The sequence below is a fragment of the Sardina pilchardus genome, chromosome 20 (assembly GCF_963854185.1).
Source record: "Sardina pilchardus chromosome 20, fSarPil1.1, whole genome shotgun sequence".
Classification (NCBI taxonomy): Eukaryota; Metazoa; Chordata; class Actinopteri; order Clupeiformes; family Clupeidae; genus Sardina; species Sardina pilchardus.
In genome coordinates, this window is record NC_085013.1 from 15,294,254 (window position 1) to 15,310,594 (window position 16,341).

At 41.7% G+C, this 16,341-nt stretch overlaps 1 protein-coding gene and 1 long non-coding RNA gene across 2 annotated transcripts; both read right to left on the reverse strand.

The window, feature by feature from the left end:
- Positions 1-2,880: 2,880 nt before the first annotated feature.
- LOC134067660 (uncharacterized) lies at positions 2,881-4,766 on the reverse strand. Its single transcript, XR_009936534.1, has 3 exons — positions 4,589-4,766; positions 4,073-4,166; positions 2,881-3,979 (listed from the first exon to the last, which is right to left on the reverse strand). It is a non-coding gene; the product is annotated as an uncharacterized LOC134067660 (long non-coding RNA).
- A 1,150-nt stretch (positions 4,767-5,916) lies between these two features.
- chp1 (calcineurin-like EF-hand protein 1) lies at positions 5,917-15,022 on the reverse strand. The gene is made up of 7 exons (XM_062523042.1): positions 14,636-15,022; positions 12,817-12,889; positions 10,321-10,401; positions 8,993-9,120; positions 8,636-8,697; positions 7,837-7,959; positions 5,917-7,653 (listed from the first exon to the last, which is right to left on the reverse strand). Exons 1-7 carry the CDS (start codon positions 14,700-14,702, stop codon positions 7,600-7,602), a joined length of 588 nt encoding a protein of 195 aa, XP_062379026.1. The 5' UTR covers positions 14,703-15,022; the 3' UTR covers positions 5,917-7,599.
- Positions 15,023-16,341: the final 1,319 nt, after the last annotated feature.

Sequence of the window (16,341 nt, forward strand, 5' to 3'; positions counted from 1 at the left end):
ACAAAAGTGTCTGCCAAATACTATAACCATAACATTAGTGTTTTGTTAGACTGCTGCTCTAACTATAGCCATATCATCTTAAAAACACTGAAAAGACAGTGACACACAAATTACAACAGGTCATTTGTATGATTGGCACCATGCTGCTTTTTATTGCTACATATGTGATGCATTTTCTTCACTTTTAACAAAAATGGTTAAGAGGCTCATCTTAGCATGCTTGGTGCCTCTCTTAAGTGCATAGTTTAGACAAAACCTACAGTCTTTTCATTTAGAGTTTCACAACAAAATTTCACCAATTTCCAACTGTTCCAATTGTGCCTTTCTTAAACATAAACATTCATCTGTTAATAAGCTTTGCAAAATGACATTACAGTGAGCTACAACAGATAATTATCCACATTTTTGGGTCACTATACCAAATTTTGTGCCATTACGTAATACAAACAAGTACAGATTTATGGTCAAATCAGGACCAAGGAAAATATTGCAAATGTGATACTAATAGTTTTCCATTTTTAAGCTAGAACAACTGATTTATGTTCAATTTGAGGCAATCTTGATCTTACTGTGATACTAACAAACTTGCAGTGAATCAGTTACATTGACTTTTCTGTAATTTCATAAAAAAAAATGTTGCATCCTCCACAAATTAGCAAATAACAAGGTGTAATGTTGGGAGATTTTCGTTTTGACACAAAATTCTTTTCACAACAATGCTGTAGTTACCAATCGATTTTCCAAGCAATGATTATTTTTAAGTCATATTCAAATAGTCATACAAAAATGTCATTATTGCATGCAGTACTACACATTTCATAAGTTGCTCCATCATGCAAACACTATTTCCACTGCATTCCTATACTGAGACTATATTAATTCATAGATAGTTTCACAACATCATGTCCATAATTGATCGTAGAGGGGTTGACTTTGCGATGTCATGAGATTACAATTTATGTGAAGTGTTTCTCACTGTACAGTACAGATGAGGGAAAGTGCTTTATGAGTCATATCCTTGTCGCCTTCCATCTTGAAGCAGCATTTCAGGGAGATCATCATGCTGTCACAGGGCCAACTCCCTTTGGCCATCGTGGTCACAGAGAATGCTCTGTTACCACGGTGACTGTGGACATACAGTTTAGTGTGTTCATCCAGAAAATACTAGTAATTGTACTAGCAAGACCACTACACATGTTCTATTGCTTTTGGTTAAGATACAATGCATATTATTCATGTGCATTTGATGATGATGATGATCCTGTTTTAATGTTATCATGATGTAAACATGCTACGGACACATGCTGGAATGTCAAAAGGGACTGCCCTTTGCATACTCAACAGGCCCTTTTTTCTAATAATGGTACTTTTGAAAATATTGTTCTGTTCTCAACTACAAAAGAAAATTCACACGGCAAGCTTCCAAAACATTGTGGTTTCAGTTTCTTCGCCACATGTATTCTTGAATCCATTATCCCATAGAAGAGATTTCCGAACCTCTCCATGCCACCATAAGTATCGATGCCTTCAACATCAGCTATCAATGCAATTCAATTGCACAATGCAATTCTTTTCAACACACACAGCTATTATATGCTACGGGTTTCCATTCCACAACAGCTCATTTAAACCAAAACTGGCACTAAAATCATGCAGAATATTTGTATTGCTCCTAACACTACTTTACATATGCTATGGCTTAGATTGTATTACTAATTTTAAATCTTTTGCTGCTTTCCAATCATTGAGGTATTTATATACATGACAATATTTAAATAATTGAGCTCAATATTGTTAATACTCTAATAATCTACTGTTTACCTAGTGTTAAATTCTGTGCTATTCTGAATCTAGGCCATCTAACCTACTTTAGTAATCTACCAACTAAGAATACATCCCCGAATGAGTCTGGAGGGGGTGTTAGGAAGTGTGCAATAAAGACTGGTCTGGATTGCTTTGAATCATGCCACCAAACAGCAATCGATTATGCAGATTTTTAACATTTACATTAGCAAACCCTCACTGACCAAGCGGCTCAACCGAGGAGATATAATATTTAAAGACTTCCAATACTAAAATTACATTTGTTTTCAGTAATATTTGGGGCAAAAATACAGTAAGGACTGAAGATAAGTCAGAGGGTAAACTCTTATCTTTAAAACTACCATGGAGCATACTGTGTCAGGCATTACATTAATTACTCTCTGAATGTGCTACTCTCAAAATGAATTAAATTGAAGGAGGTCTACTGTACATGTGGGGAAATTTGCTACAAAACCATCTATGGTGATCTAGTCTCATAGATTTGAGGAAATGCTTATAGCAGGCTTTTGGTACAGCATGGATCACTTGAACAACCCTACAAACTGCAATTATACTACCACCAACCACAATCATGCCAAACACATAAATCTGACAACAGCACTATAACGTCTATCTCTGGGAATGTGAAAATGGGCATGCAAGTCAGCTGTGGGCAAGGTCAAACTTGTAGTGTCTTTATGCCTTTGGGGTCGAGCGGCTACTCTCTCCTGCTCACCCAAAAAGGGCGAACATGACTTTTACAAGAGGCCTGGCTATGTGGTTTGAGATGGACAGACAAAGACATAGGGAGTCCCCACTTTTGGAGCAATCTCAGACTAATGTCGGAAAGGATGCTACATCCCAGTTGGTAACTAAAGTTTGTTCCGTCTATACTGTATACACCTTAAAATATATAAGTATATTACTAGAACTATGTTACTCGGCAAGCATCACAACCTCTCATGCATGGCCATGTATAATGTCGGCACTAAAAGCTCGCTACATAAGCATATGGGACTATACATTTTCTTAATGGAAGACATTGGTGATTTTGTTGTTATTTGAACAACTTGTCACTTGTTTACAATATACATATTTATATCAAAACCATTACAGGTACATGGGAGGGAGGGAAAACATATTGCACAAATCCCGTATCCAGGGTGGACCATATGGACCTTGGACTTTAGACTAGTTCTATCTCAAAATCATTGTTAACAAGTATAACATTTGCACAAACTTAATCACCCACTATTTTACCTTAACCATACAATCTTCGACTCGGTTTCCTATGTCATTTTGAATCAAACTGAATTATGTGGATTTATCCAGGATATGGATAATATACCTCTATGAACAAATGAAGAAAATACCATCTTGGCCTGAATAACTTTCTGATGCATGCATGAGGTGGACACTGAATGTTTACCGGTATGAATGGGGTGTCTACAAAATACCCTCAGAGATCAAGTTGAAAATCTATGCCATGATTCTAAGATTGTCCACCATCACCATTTGAAGCAGCACATGCTATCTCTTCTACAATGCAAACCTCAACTTCAAGAAGGATGGGGCCTTACAGATGATTGTCAGTGAGGTAGTGAATTACGTCTTGTTTGATGTCCACCATCTACTTATTCCATTGCCACATTTTGTGAGGAATAACATCAACAAGCAAATTAAAATGATTCTAATTCAAGACAGAAACCAGAAAGCTAATTTCTTAATTCCAATCTGCTACTATAAAACTCCCACTGGTGTTACAATTAATTGTATTCATGGGTTTCATCAGGTCCCTTTCCACAGGTGTATAGAATCAAGCACCTTGATTAACAATGCAGACTGTATGGTGCTTGATTAATACACCTGTGGAAAGGGACCTGATGAAACCCATGAATAGACTAGAAGCTACATGTTGGTCCCTCCAGCACTGTGTTTTGACAAGGTGGGGCAGCTGGAAGGGCATATTTGGTTTCATGGAAATGTAGTGACCTGCAGTGATCACCATTTTTCTCAGCCCAGCACTTGACCTTGGGTGTTTCATCTTTCAACTTGATCACTGCAGACCTTGCATCTCTGTTGGTCCTCTTGAGTATGCATCCTTTGTCAAAAATAGAGCAACACATCTTTCTGAGGGCAGCACAGGACTGGAGATGGGCTTTGGAATGTACTTGAGCTGTGGATAAAAATAGCTGTATGAGCTTTGAGCCAAAAATCCTCAATGTGGACACGACTTTGTCTTAAATCAAGAAGTCTGACTTTCACTTACCCTCTTGAATATGTAAATGATGGCCATGATATTGATGACATTTGGGATGACTGAAATAGTTTTCCCGTGAAGTGAGAAACAAGGCAACAGGGTTCTGAAAATTAAAACATTTTGGTGTGAGAAAAGCGCGTTATATTTTGCGCCAAAAGCAGCAATAAACATACAAATAAACAGCCTAATGAAGGCTAATTAAAAGTCGTGCAATCGTATAAGATAGCCTACAGAGACCTAGATATCATGGTTAGTCAAATGACAACGACTGAGACTGTAGACATTTGTAACTAAATAGCCTGCAACAGCAAAAATAACTTACCACCAATTACCTAGGGAAATATTTTCTACAACACGGCTCAAACCAGAACATATATTCATGGATCTTAGCCAGGTTTTGCTTTAAATTAGCACACCGTCTAATAGCTTTTATAGGTGAACTATGATATTCAATAGCCACACTGGTAAACAAAGGATTACATGAAGCCGATTGTTACAATGTAACAAAACGTAGACTATACATACCGCTACAATTACAACGCGCAGAAACGGTGTCGCTGGATCACAGGAACATGTTTGCTCGGTTTCTCTACAGGGTAGTCCTCACGGGCCAGGCTATTCTTTTCGCCCGGCCCGTGAGGGCTGCAACTACGCCATTACTCTCCCGTTATGCTACACCGCTCGTCCTTCCGCTCAAACACATGTCATTTTCGCTGTTCGTATAACTGAAGCGTATTGCGCCACAGACACATCAGTCAAAATCAAAGACCCGCCCTCAACCAACCCACTCACCCACGACAATGAAGTCAGAGCTCGTCTCCTTAGGTCTTCTCTGATCAAGTGAGGGAGCTCACCAGTAGATTAGATGGAGCAGATCATTTTTAGAATATTTTGCCATGGCAAGTGCAGGGAATCTCACCCCGCTGGCTAAATATTCTTAATGTAGGGGTCAGTATAAGGTAAGATAGCCAAAGAGAACTAATGGAAACATTTTACGTACTGGCCAACATGTAACAAAAAGGCATTCCTACAAAGAGGCTCAGTGAGAACATCCAGAATTGGAAAAGCACTCAGACAGCAGACCTCCTCTAAGGCCATACAATAGCTCTGGTGTATGCAAGTCAAGCTTGCGTTACATTAAGCATTAATTATCATATGTACCTTACCTTTAGGCAATCAGCTTGATAAGAAAATACATCACTGGTCTGATGCATTAATCACATTTGTTAAGAACACATTATTTCATAAACTCTAGAGGCACTGTTTTGGGTGAGACTGCCATGAAATGCATTTCACTGGGGGACAAACCAGAGGTGAATGCCAAATGGCACAACAGTTGCAAAACTACATTGCAATAGTTGGCCTATGAGTCGGATTTGTGCCGAAATATTATGGGTTCGTTCTTGGACCATGCTACCATGTCACTAACTTTCACAGAAATCGGGCCTGTAGTTTTTGTATAATCTTGAACTTGATGGATGGACAGACAAACCACAGTGAAACATTACTTCCTGGAGGGGTGACAAACTGACAATGAAAACTAAGAAGCCACAAGAGGGCATGACATACTCACTTCAAGATCCTTCTGAAGAGCAGAGCTCGGGACAATAACCCAGTTACCATGAATCAGCCCCATGAGCTCTCACAGGGTACAGTAGGAGGTTTAACATAAAATGGTGATGTAATCAGGAGAGTGATTGTAATACTCAATATCATCCGATAAATGGCAATGAATGATTGGTACATTACCACAGTACTGTCATTAAAATGTAAATAATGAAATAATACGAAAGGTCAATTATACAGTAATTGATAACATTTCTTCCATTCAACTGTATGACACTCCAAACAAGTATGGCACTTGTACTTTATTTTAATCAAAAACATTACACCATTCATCAGTGATATCCTCACAACTAAGAGTAGATTTCTTTACATTTTCCCATTTGTGTATGATTGGTAAATCACATTTGATTCATAAAACTAATTTAAAAGACTCTTCAAACTCTTTCAGCATCAATGCATAGCTGCTGATAACTTAAAATATGTCTTGGTGATCTCTTAAAAGAGGCTGACACAATTCATAAATGTAGCTTCAAAAGTTACATTTTCCATTTGTCCTCATCCACAATACATAGAGGACAACTTCCAGCAACTGAAACTTGGTCACAGCCCACTGTTAAAGTACCTGGGTCTACTTCATAACTACTGTTATAGTCTATATTTATAAAAACAGTGTGTATAGATATATATATATATATTTCACAAACAAGGTATTTGATCTCAACTGAAAATGTAATCTAGAATTTTCATCTACTGCTGACAGATAAGAGTCACTTCTCTGGGATGAGGTGGTACTGACCTTGATCCCTGCACTTTGCCATCGTGGACTACACCTGGCCAAGGTCAAACCATTTCACCTACAGTGCAGTGAGTTGAATACTCTGTAGGGAGTCAAAGCGACTGGCAGTGAAGCAACCCCGCTTAAAGGAACTTGATAACCACAGCCATTTGGCTCTGAGTGAAACCATGTGATCAAGGAAAAGCATGGAGTGGTAGCATGGCACTTCATTGGACTAAAATAATATTGTACATAAATCCAGGACACAAAATTGAAGTTGGACCATGGCATTTTTTTTTTTCACTTCAAACTGATGGGCCCTTCATTTAAGATCTACAGACCTCAGAATGAACCAGGAGTCCCTGGAATGCTCTGACCAGAGAACACTGGAGGAAGGAGGGTTACTGTAGATACGTACAAAACCTGGCAATGACACACTTCCTGAAATGTCTGTTTTCATGCCATCTGTTGCCTTCTCTACCGTTTAAAGTCACTTGGCAAAAGGGAGGGAAGCTAGACCAGCCTTGCAGCATGTATGCAAAAAAAAAATGAAATGTAAAGAATGATCACAAATGCAATTTAAGCCATGATAACAGAAGTGGCAAAAAGAAAACTTGCTCAATGAACTGATATCTGGAGTGATAACTCAAGACATTTCTGACTGGGACACAAATCAGCCCTGCAAAAGCAATGCTGTTCCCTGACTGTTAATAAATAACTCATCTCCTCTAGCTGACTAGGTTTGGCCTTAAAAAGACAAGACAACATTCTGCCTGCACAACACCTGCCACAGTGATAATACACATACAAGCCTTTAAGGTATTTCTGTTTCACTGAAAAACGGAGTCGTGTACGGTAATTTTCCACTGCTAGGACCACTTACATAATCACCAATGGGATGGAGATCTACAATAAATAAGGGTTCACACACGGGGGTTGAAGGCGAGGCAAGGGATAACCATGGCGTTGGTAAGAAATCAAATTCCAAGGCACGCGAGTATTCCCTTTGTTTCACACACAGCAGTGCAAGGCAGAGAGTCTGAAGAACTGAGAACTAGCTACCAGACGCTCAGAAAGCATGTGCTGCAGGGCTTAGGCGGCCCGGCGTATTGAGATGAAGGGGTGGGAAGGGGAGTTGGGTGTTGCTGCTTTAACTGGCATGGGTGACATCCAATCCAGTCGACAGCGCCGTCTCTTAGTGCAGGAATCGGATGCTCATCTTCTGCTCCACGTCAACCTTCTCCAACACCTAGGAGGAGGTCAGGGACATCATCAGTGAGGTTCTGTCACTCTGTCACAGGAAAGACATGACTGGATCGTCCAAGTGTAAGAGTGACATATTTTCGTTTACCGGTATATGCAAAGTCAAAGCCAAAGACAAACATAATCGTGTCGAGTATGGGTGCCAAAGAGAGAGTGTGCTTTGGCCCACCTTGATGAACTCGCTGAAGGAGATGCACATATCTCCGTTGGTGTCAGCTTCCTGGATGGTTCTATCAGCGATACTGCCCAGCTGCTCGTCTGAAATGTTCACGCCCACCATCATTCTAAGGACCTGCAAACAATAGCATAAACACAAGAGTTACTGACAGCGTAGAAGCCTGGACTTCCTTCTCTGTCTATGCTATGACAATAATGCTAGCATTATGACGAAAGACATTCACAGCAAAAGCTTTAGCCTTGCGGGTGGATATGGAAGCCCTCCAAAGAGGTTTGCCATGAGGCACTGAACAGGGTTTACCACAGCAGATAGCTGAGGATGGCAGATAAAGTCTGGCAGACAGTTAATCCTCTGTCCCCAGACTGCAAGCTAAGGGTAAATACATGATAAGATGTGTCACCGTCCCAACTGAACCACCTTCACCACAGCTGCCAACTCCAAAAGTCGTTGCATGGGACAAGAGGTGAGGAGTGGTGACAAATACAGAGTGACACTATATGAGACAGAGTGACATCATGCCAGGCCTGCTTGTAATGATGAGTCATCAAGTCCATGTAAACTCCTGTTTTTCGATTCTCTACAGACAATGGCTCACTATTTCCATGAGAAGAAATGTACCAAAATCACACCCAGAATTACAATCGACAATGGTCAATGGTCTCCGGTGACCTTGCAGGTATGAGGTCTTTGTTTCCCGAAAACAAAAGCCTCACTCTTTCGCACATCCTTGACAGATGGATTTAGACCTGGATTGCCAATTCTGCTCAGCATTAGAAGGAAATACTCTAACCTGTAAGAGCTCATCTCTGGAGATTTTGTCATCTCTGTCCAGATCGTACAACCGGAAAGCAACTGCAATAGGGAGAGGGAGAGAGAGAGAGAGTGCGCAAGAGAAAGATGAGAAAGAGCACATTAGGCAAGTAGTCAGTGTGGTTTGTTTTGAAACTTGAAACTGAAGACGAAGGACAAATTTGACAGTTGTCCTCGTTAAGAGGAGACATGGATGTTGCAAGATGTGACAATGGCAGAGATGCTAAGCACAATCGAATGAAATAAACCAGTTTGCCAGGTAACAGCAGTGAATCAGTGTGGGTAGAGAAGTACTGGAGAGGGGCCGTTGTTGGTGTGATGCAAATGCAAAACTCACAGAGCAGCTTATTGCTCCTGCTGTTGAGGGGCTCTCCAGCATCCGGGTCCTTGTTCTTTTCGTTGTCCTCCACGGGCCGGAAGTGAGCCAGCGTCCGCATGAAGCCGCGGAAGTTCACCTGGTCCTCGCTGAGAGGCAAACAGAACAATGACAATGACCATCACTCAATAACAGCTACTCGCTCTGAACACATCAGTGTGTGTGACCATCTTCACAGCAGACGTAAACAGTGATTTGTGTGACGCATCTATCGCATCTTCAGACAGCTGTTTATCTCTCCTTGCTCTCCTCAGATCAAGAGGCAGACCTGGCAGACTCCCTTTTCAAGTACCCTGCGCACCTCCGTGGAGAAAACCTCATCCGTCTGAGAGATTCTCCTCATCAGCATGACTCATGCTTCGGCCAGACCGGGCTAAGGACCAAACTGGAACCGCGCTCACATTTCAGTATCGCCAAGCAAACAGCACATCTCTTCCGTTTGGGCCCGAGGCACACATGAACTCGTCTCTTAAGCTGTGCTCAGCTGGAACCTCAGCGTTTGGAAAAGTACACGGTTGCATGCTCAAATTAGAGACTGGACCACTGTCAGCACGCGCCTTCATTTAAGCAGCGGATGAAGAGGCAAGGACAGCATGGTTTACGGCTCAGGGTCTGCCAAGATAGGCTGTCAACCCTACTTGAAGTGCAGCTGACAGTGAGGCTGATTGCATGCAGACACAAAGCTGTGCCAATTTCACCTTGAGGTGGTTTATGTTTTCTTGTGTGTGTGTGTGTGTGTGTGGTTTGCAGTTCTTTGGCACTGCTACAGAAATCCATACTCTAAATTAAGGTTCCTCTAAACCAAACAAAACAAGAAAGAGGGAGAACCGCGTAAACACCATAAACCATTAGACGCAATGGCTGCAATTAACCCGCCTACAGGCCGGATTTTTCTGGGAGAGTAATGATACGCTTGAGGGCACGTAGTCTCGAAATGTATTGGGCTTCAAAGGCAACAGTCAGGACGGTCAAAAACTAATAAACAAAACGCCCAAATGGAACAAGCCACAGACCTCCGGGCCTTAGTTCTGTAAGGCTGTGGAGTGAGGCCTTTTTCCGGGGTATTCTAAGTTCAGCAGAAAGTGGACAGCTAAACCCTCAGCATTTCCAATGGCATTGAGAACTATCATGTGGTTGTGTAAGGCAACTTATTGGGTCAACACTTCCTCTTGTTATGTCTGTACTCTGTAGACATCTTTATATCTTCATAGATGCAGTGATATTCATGACAATCAAACTATCTATAGGTGACAAGATCTGGCCCTCTGTGGAAACCTTTGAACACTCACCCTTCTGGAAAGAAGGCATTGATTATGCGGTCACCTAGAGGATTAATCGCCAACTCAGGGATCCTTTGGAAGTCTTCTCGGCTGAGGGACAGAAAAAGAGAAGGTAAGATTTATCAGAGAGTGAGTGGGTGAACAAGTCTGTAGCATGTAATCTGGAGGAAATGTCTGCCAAATATCTTGCCACAGCCATCAAGAGGGTCTGTGTTTACTAGGGATGTAAAGGTAGACATATTCTTACCGAGCCGTTTAGGCACAAGACGTTAGGATCAATACAGATATGTGCCTAATGTACTGAATGCAGTCAAGCAGGCTTTTCTGCATGCAGACCATACAAAAAAACAGAATACTTTCCCTGCTGTGTGTGTTTAGCATCAGATATAATGTAAATGAATGTTAGGCTAGCAGTACTTACACGCTTATTGTACTAAAACCTGCTTGCTTTGGGCACTTAAACAGCAAGTGTAAGACTAAACTAAACAGGGTTGTGTCAATGGCAAGCAAAATAGTGAGAAAACCCCCAAAACAGCTAACCTACCTCTATACTGACAGGTTGAAAAGGAAAGCCAGAAGAATAGTAGCTGATGCCTCCCATCCCCTTTGTAGCCACTTTGAACTTCTAAAGTCCCACTGGCTAAAGGCATTTTCAAAAAATCCTTTATCCCAAATGCCATTAATATAATCAACTCAAAGTGAATCCCCTGACAGCAAGAACTGCTCTTATTTATTTCATTTTATACTGATTTTATAGCCATTGATGTTTGCTCTGCTATATGTCCAGTTGCTGTATGTTGCTGTATGTTTAGTTGCTGTATGTCCAGTTAGTGTCTATTGAGAAATGTGTTTGTTTATTCTGTGTTTTGGTGAGCCAAAGACAATTTTCCACCCAGGTGGACATTTAAAGACTTATTTTATTCTATTCTATTCTAAAATTTGATCAAACTGTGGCTTCAACACCGAGGCACGAACCAAATTTTTGTGTACTGTTACACCCCTAGTGTTTACACGTTTCAACCAGATACCCCTGACTAGGAAACAAAAACAAAGAAACAACCCAGCTCCTAAGACAATGTTGTGGCAACTAATGAACGATTACGCAGAGTCACCTTGGCATGACCAACAAACACGCCACACAAGAGCTACACCATGTTGCCTTGAATGGCACTTCCGCTTTACAGCGACGGTAGTGGCACCAGCTCAATGTTTAACAAAGAAACACCAGAGGGGACTCAGTGGGATCTCAGGTGTTTCAAAGGAAATATCTTCCTGTTGTGACTCAAAACAAACTTATCGTCCTGTTCTTTTGTTCTGTAGACTGCCATGCCCATAATAGAAACATCAAACATTATGCAGAAACATTCTCTCACTGCTCTGTACACTAACGGTATTGAATGTTTCAAGTCAGGTATGCTCTCTCGATCTTTCTAGAACAATATAAATATCCACGGACAAGTCCATAAAGTTAATAGTCTAACTGGATGGGTCTATCCTTCTAGTTACTGTATGCCCTGATGAATGTTCACAAGATGATCAAAGGGTTTAAACAGTGCTTAAAATGCTATAACCAACTTAAACAAAACTTTGGACTTCAAAAGAACTTACATGACAATGGTTAGATTTATATAAACAAACTTGATGCTTCCAACTTGCCATCACCCAAGTTCCCTAAACACTGGAAGTCAGCTGAATAGAGGTTTTGTTTGGACAATCCAGTCACACAAGTCACGCTATTTCATATCTGCATCCATCAAAGCACAAAACAATCCCCCTAGATTAAGGTTTCACCCTCAGAAAACATTCTGACAAAGAATATTTATACTAGGCATTGCATGCATTTCCAAATTAAACAAAAGCAGGAGGGCATACTGGCATTTCTAGCGCCTAACCTATTACACTCCTAGCACGTCTACAGTTTCCATGGTTGGCAGCAGCTCACAGAAGTCAGGTTTGACATGTAAAATATTAACACCAAATGGTTCTTTTGGAGCCAGACTGGGTAATTATGAACAAAAGTGTGGCGAATAGGCTACAATTGTCCAGGATTTAATAGACTGGACATTTGAATAAGACTTAATAACTTACTCTACACAGACAACCTCCGGAAGTTCACTCTTGTCATCATGCTCAGCTGAAACTATCCTCTTCATCTACCATTACCAAAAGCTAGTGCAAACTCCACTGTTCACGCTCGGCTAGTTCTTAATTCAAACTGGCCACCATATTGTTGCACAACCCTAATTGTAAGCCTACACTCATTTAGAGAAGCATGAGTTGAGAGTCATATGGCATGTGGCTTCATCCATACATCAGACATTATGTTTCTGTCAGGCATTTGGGGGTGTAACTGTCATGTCACAAACACTTGGTAAAGAGGTGGTGAGTGTGTCATCTGTAAGGTGCAATTGAGGAAGGGGGCTGTGGGTAGTTCAGGGGTGTTCTCATGGGTCTGCTTGATGACCGGGTACGAAGTTCAGTGTTGTGGGTGAATGCATATCTTACCTGAGCGCCCCATTCTCTCCTTTGTCTAGGCTGTGGAATCGGCTATAGAGACGCGTGATCTGACTATGGGAGACTGTAAGAGAAAGAAAAGGTGTGGAGGAAGAGATTATGTGGATGAAGCATAGTTTTTCCATTGCAATTAAGTTACAAGATGAAAGGTGATTTCAAAATCCTATGTTGAATGAAACTATGCAATAAAACATAATCCCATTATGATTGTGTATAGAGGCAAGACTGTAAATGGGTAAGATTAACCGCCTCCCCTCTCAAGGGTCTGAAAGGGGAGTGGTCAGAATCATTAATTCTCAGTCACGGAATTTCAACAGGTTGGTCCGGTTCCCAGAGGTGGAAATTTGACCAGGGAGGTCAGAAGACTCCCACTTGTACTTGCTACTCCCTCAACCCCCATCACTCTAACACTACCAAAGCAGTTGATTCAATCTGTTTCTACTTCTCCCTCACACACACTCCGAAGGAAATGAGTTACACAATCACAACATGAAACAGCGAAGATAACAGACTTGAGTTAAGAGTGAATGACAATGTTGTGCACTTAGTGGTGGAACAGTTTAACATCAGAAGAAAACAATGACAGAGTTGACAAAGCCCCTAGACCCACAGAGTTTCTAAACTATAATATATTAGCCTTCGTTCAAACTAGACAATCAATAGGGGAAGTTCAAATGGTTCCCCTGAAAGTGTTGTGAGCGTAGGCCTGTGCACACAGAGCCTCCCAAAGTGAATCAAGTTGGCCACATGAAAAGCTAAGACTGATGCCACAACACTAACGCCACCACATCTGATGGCTGGAGAGGCATTTATTTTTAACGTGCCGAGAAAGTGTAGTTTCCAGTCGCTCAAAGCTTTTCTAGCACAAGTCCAGGGCAGTAACCTTCAGCCTCAAATAAACTCTCACCAAAGCCCATTACATTGCTGTGGGCTTTAGTATGATTGCATCGCAACTGAGGGCCTCCTTGCACAAAACAACTTTGACAACATTTGGGAGCAAAATCTTGAAAGATTGTAGTCGTTTGAGTAAAGCTTGAAGGGGAGCATTAGTTAAAAGACTACATCTAGAATCTTGCCCAAGTTGTTTGGTGTAAGGAGGCCCTGCAAGCTAAAACTATGGTGGGTGCCATTTCTGAAGCCTCCAGCTACAGGACCAGCGGTTCTCGAGCAACACAACTCATAACAAACAGCACAGAACACGTAGTACATATTTGCATACTTTCAGTCTGTTGACCACATTGACGCCATCTATGTGTAGTGCCTGTCTTTAATCAATTAATGAAAGAATATTCAAATGATGTAGGTAAATTAACTCTGATGTTGACACCACCTAACGTTAACATTACTGAATATGCTTACAGAGAGGGTCACTTTGACCGATGAAGGGTGACAAAGGTAACGTAACGTTGGTCTCAATGTGTAACTGTTATGCTGCACAGATATCAGAATTAATGCTGCATACGTTAACTCCAACTACAGCAATGTTACCGCCGGGTGAGATAGCTGACGATATCTCACCACTTAGCAAACGTTAGCTGGTTACCTTCACACCTCAAAGTAACGTTTGCTGCTTAATGGCAAACGTGCGTTGCTTTACATATTACGCGCATTAACGTTAGCAGCTACATAAGATTCCACGAACATTTGTGCCAAGATTCACTGTAAAGCATTCCCCAACTAGCAGCTAGACAATCTTGCGCAACATCACGAGAAAAGACTGAATAGCTAACTTGTCAGCTAGCATTCAGCTATTATAATAAATGGATGCAAACACATAACATCTAGCTGCTACACACAATCAGGGACTTACATCCAGTCTCCTTCTTGATTTCTTCGATGTCCTCCTCTCTGAGTAATGACGAAGCTCTGGACCCCATATTAATAAATGTATGAGATGAGCCGAGTTGGGCTGGACAGCTAGCTACTTTGGTTTAATGTCAGGCTATTCTGTCTGTAGCTCCCAGACGACACTGGCTTAGTAGAGATAAGTTAGCCCTCTCTGGGTAGCTGATTAACTGGGTGTCACGAAGCCAGGTGGTCGTTGCTGGCCACAAGTAGCCTTTACGTTACAGTTAAAATACAATTCTGCCGAGTGCCCAAGTAAGACTGTCTTCAGAGTAGTAGGCTCAGTATCTGTCACCAAGCTACACAGTGCTCTGCTGCTTGTCGAAACTTCCTAGCACTAAGCTATGCGTCATGGGCCGTCGTCACGACGAACAAACCTGGCTCTCATTGGCTGTGAGAGATGTCATTGGCAAAGGGCCTTCGCGGGGCGTTGGCAATTAGTAGGTTACTTTTAACATATAACTTTCTGAAATTCAGATTGACAGTTTCAGTTTTACAGTCATAGCATAGACCTAATCCCATCCTCATTCTGCACAGACTGTTCGTCCCCCTGAACAGACGCTCCCGGTCTCCGGGGGCAGTCACCAGTTTCGGTGACCTGTCCCCAGCTGGAACTGTCCCCGGAAATGTCCCCGTTTTCACGGTGACTTACAGACCCAAAACTTTGCTTTGTTTAATTAAGCGGGAGCTGAGTTCTAAATTTCGCTTCTACATGAAAACACGGGGGCCTGGCTATCTACCTCAAAAGCTCAAAGCCAAGTCACTCACTCTGGACAAACAGCAGACCAGAGTGGGCCAGAGGTTTTGCTCTGGTTTTTAACATCAGAGCGAACATTGTGTTTGGAAGCCCTCTAGTGGTGAAGAATAGCCTAGCCTAATAATAAAAAAATAGAGTAGGCCCACAGCAGACAAGGTTATGGTTATGGTTAGGCCATAGCAGATTTATCTTAAACAATATCCCACCCACTTGAACACCAGGCTCGTGGTTCTGGACATGGTTTTGGTTTATTGTCATCATTGTTACTGTCATTGGTTTATTATCATCTTTATTCATGGTTGGTCTACTCCTGAAATAGAGCTAAGTCAAAGTATATCAACGTTTTTTTTTTTTTTGGAAGAATTGTTTGCAGTTCAATGCAATATTTTGTTGGTGATAAACTGCAATTCACTGCATGCACTTTACTGCAATGACATGGACATGGTAATAGAACAACTGCAGTATAACGGCATTGAAAAATGCAACTGCATTTTATGAATATCAATAGAATACTATGGATGGGATAGGATGCAGTTGTTCAGGGTGAGGGGGCTGCTGAGTGGCAACCTTGTTTGTCCGCCTCCTTAGTCCCTGTCAAGGTTGCCATGGTAGTGGACACAATGGCTGCATCCCAAAGCTCGATTCTCATGTGGCCTCTCTCCTCATCCCTCAACCCTCGGTCCTCCTGCTCGTGCCCCAGAAATCCTTCAGAGCTCTTTGTCATCGAGGATGTCTCATTCAGTGTTTCGCCTACAATGGGTGCCTCTCATTTTGTCTTTTATGCATCCTCCCTTCCTTCCTCTGTCCTCGTCCTCACTGATCTACATAAAGAATGATGGGGCGGCAACAATGGGATAGTCTATCCAGTGTTAGTTATAGATCAGTGGGAACGAGCCTGGAGGATTGAGCATCGA

Excerpts from the sequence above, each read along its gene's own strand:
- chp1 (XM_062523042.1), bottom strand. The coding sequence starts at position 14,702 with ATGGGGTCCAGAGCTTCGTCATTACTCAGAGAGGAGGACATCGAAGAA. Across the intron at positions 7,960-8,635 it reads CCAGAGATGAGCTCTTACAG|GTCCTTAGAATGATGGTGGG; the intron begins GTTAGAGTATTT and ends TATTGTTTGCAG. Across the intron at positions 7,654-7,836 it reads CCTTCAGCGAGTTCATCAAG|GTGTTGGAGAAGGTTGACGT; the intron begins GTGGGCCAAAGC and ends ACCTCCTCCTAG.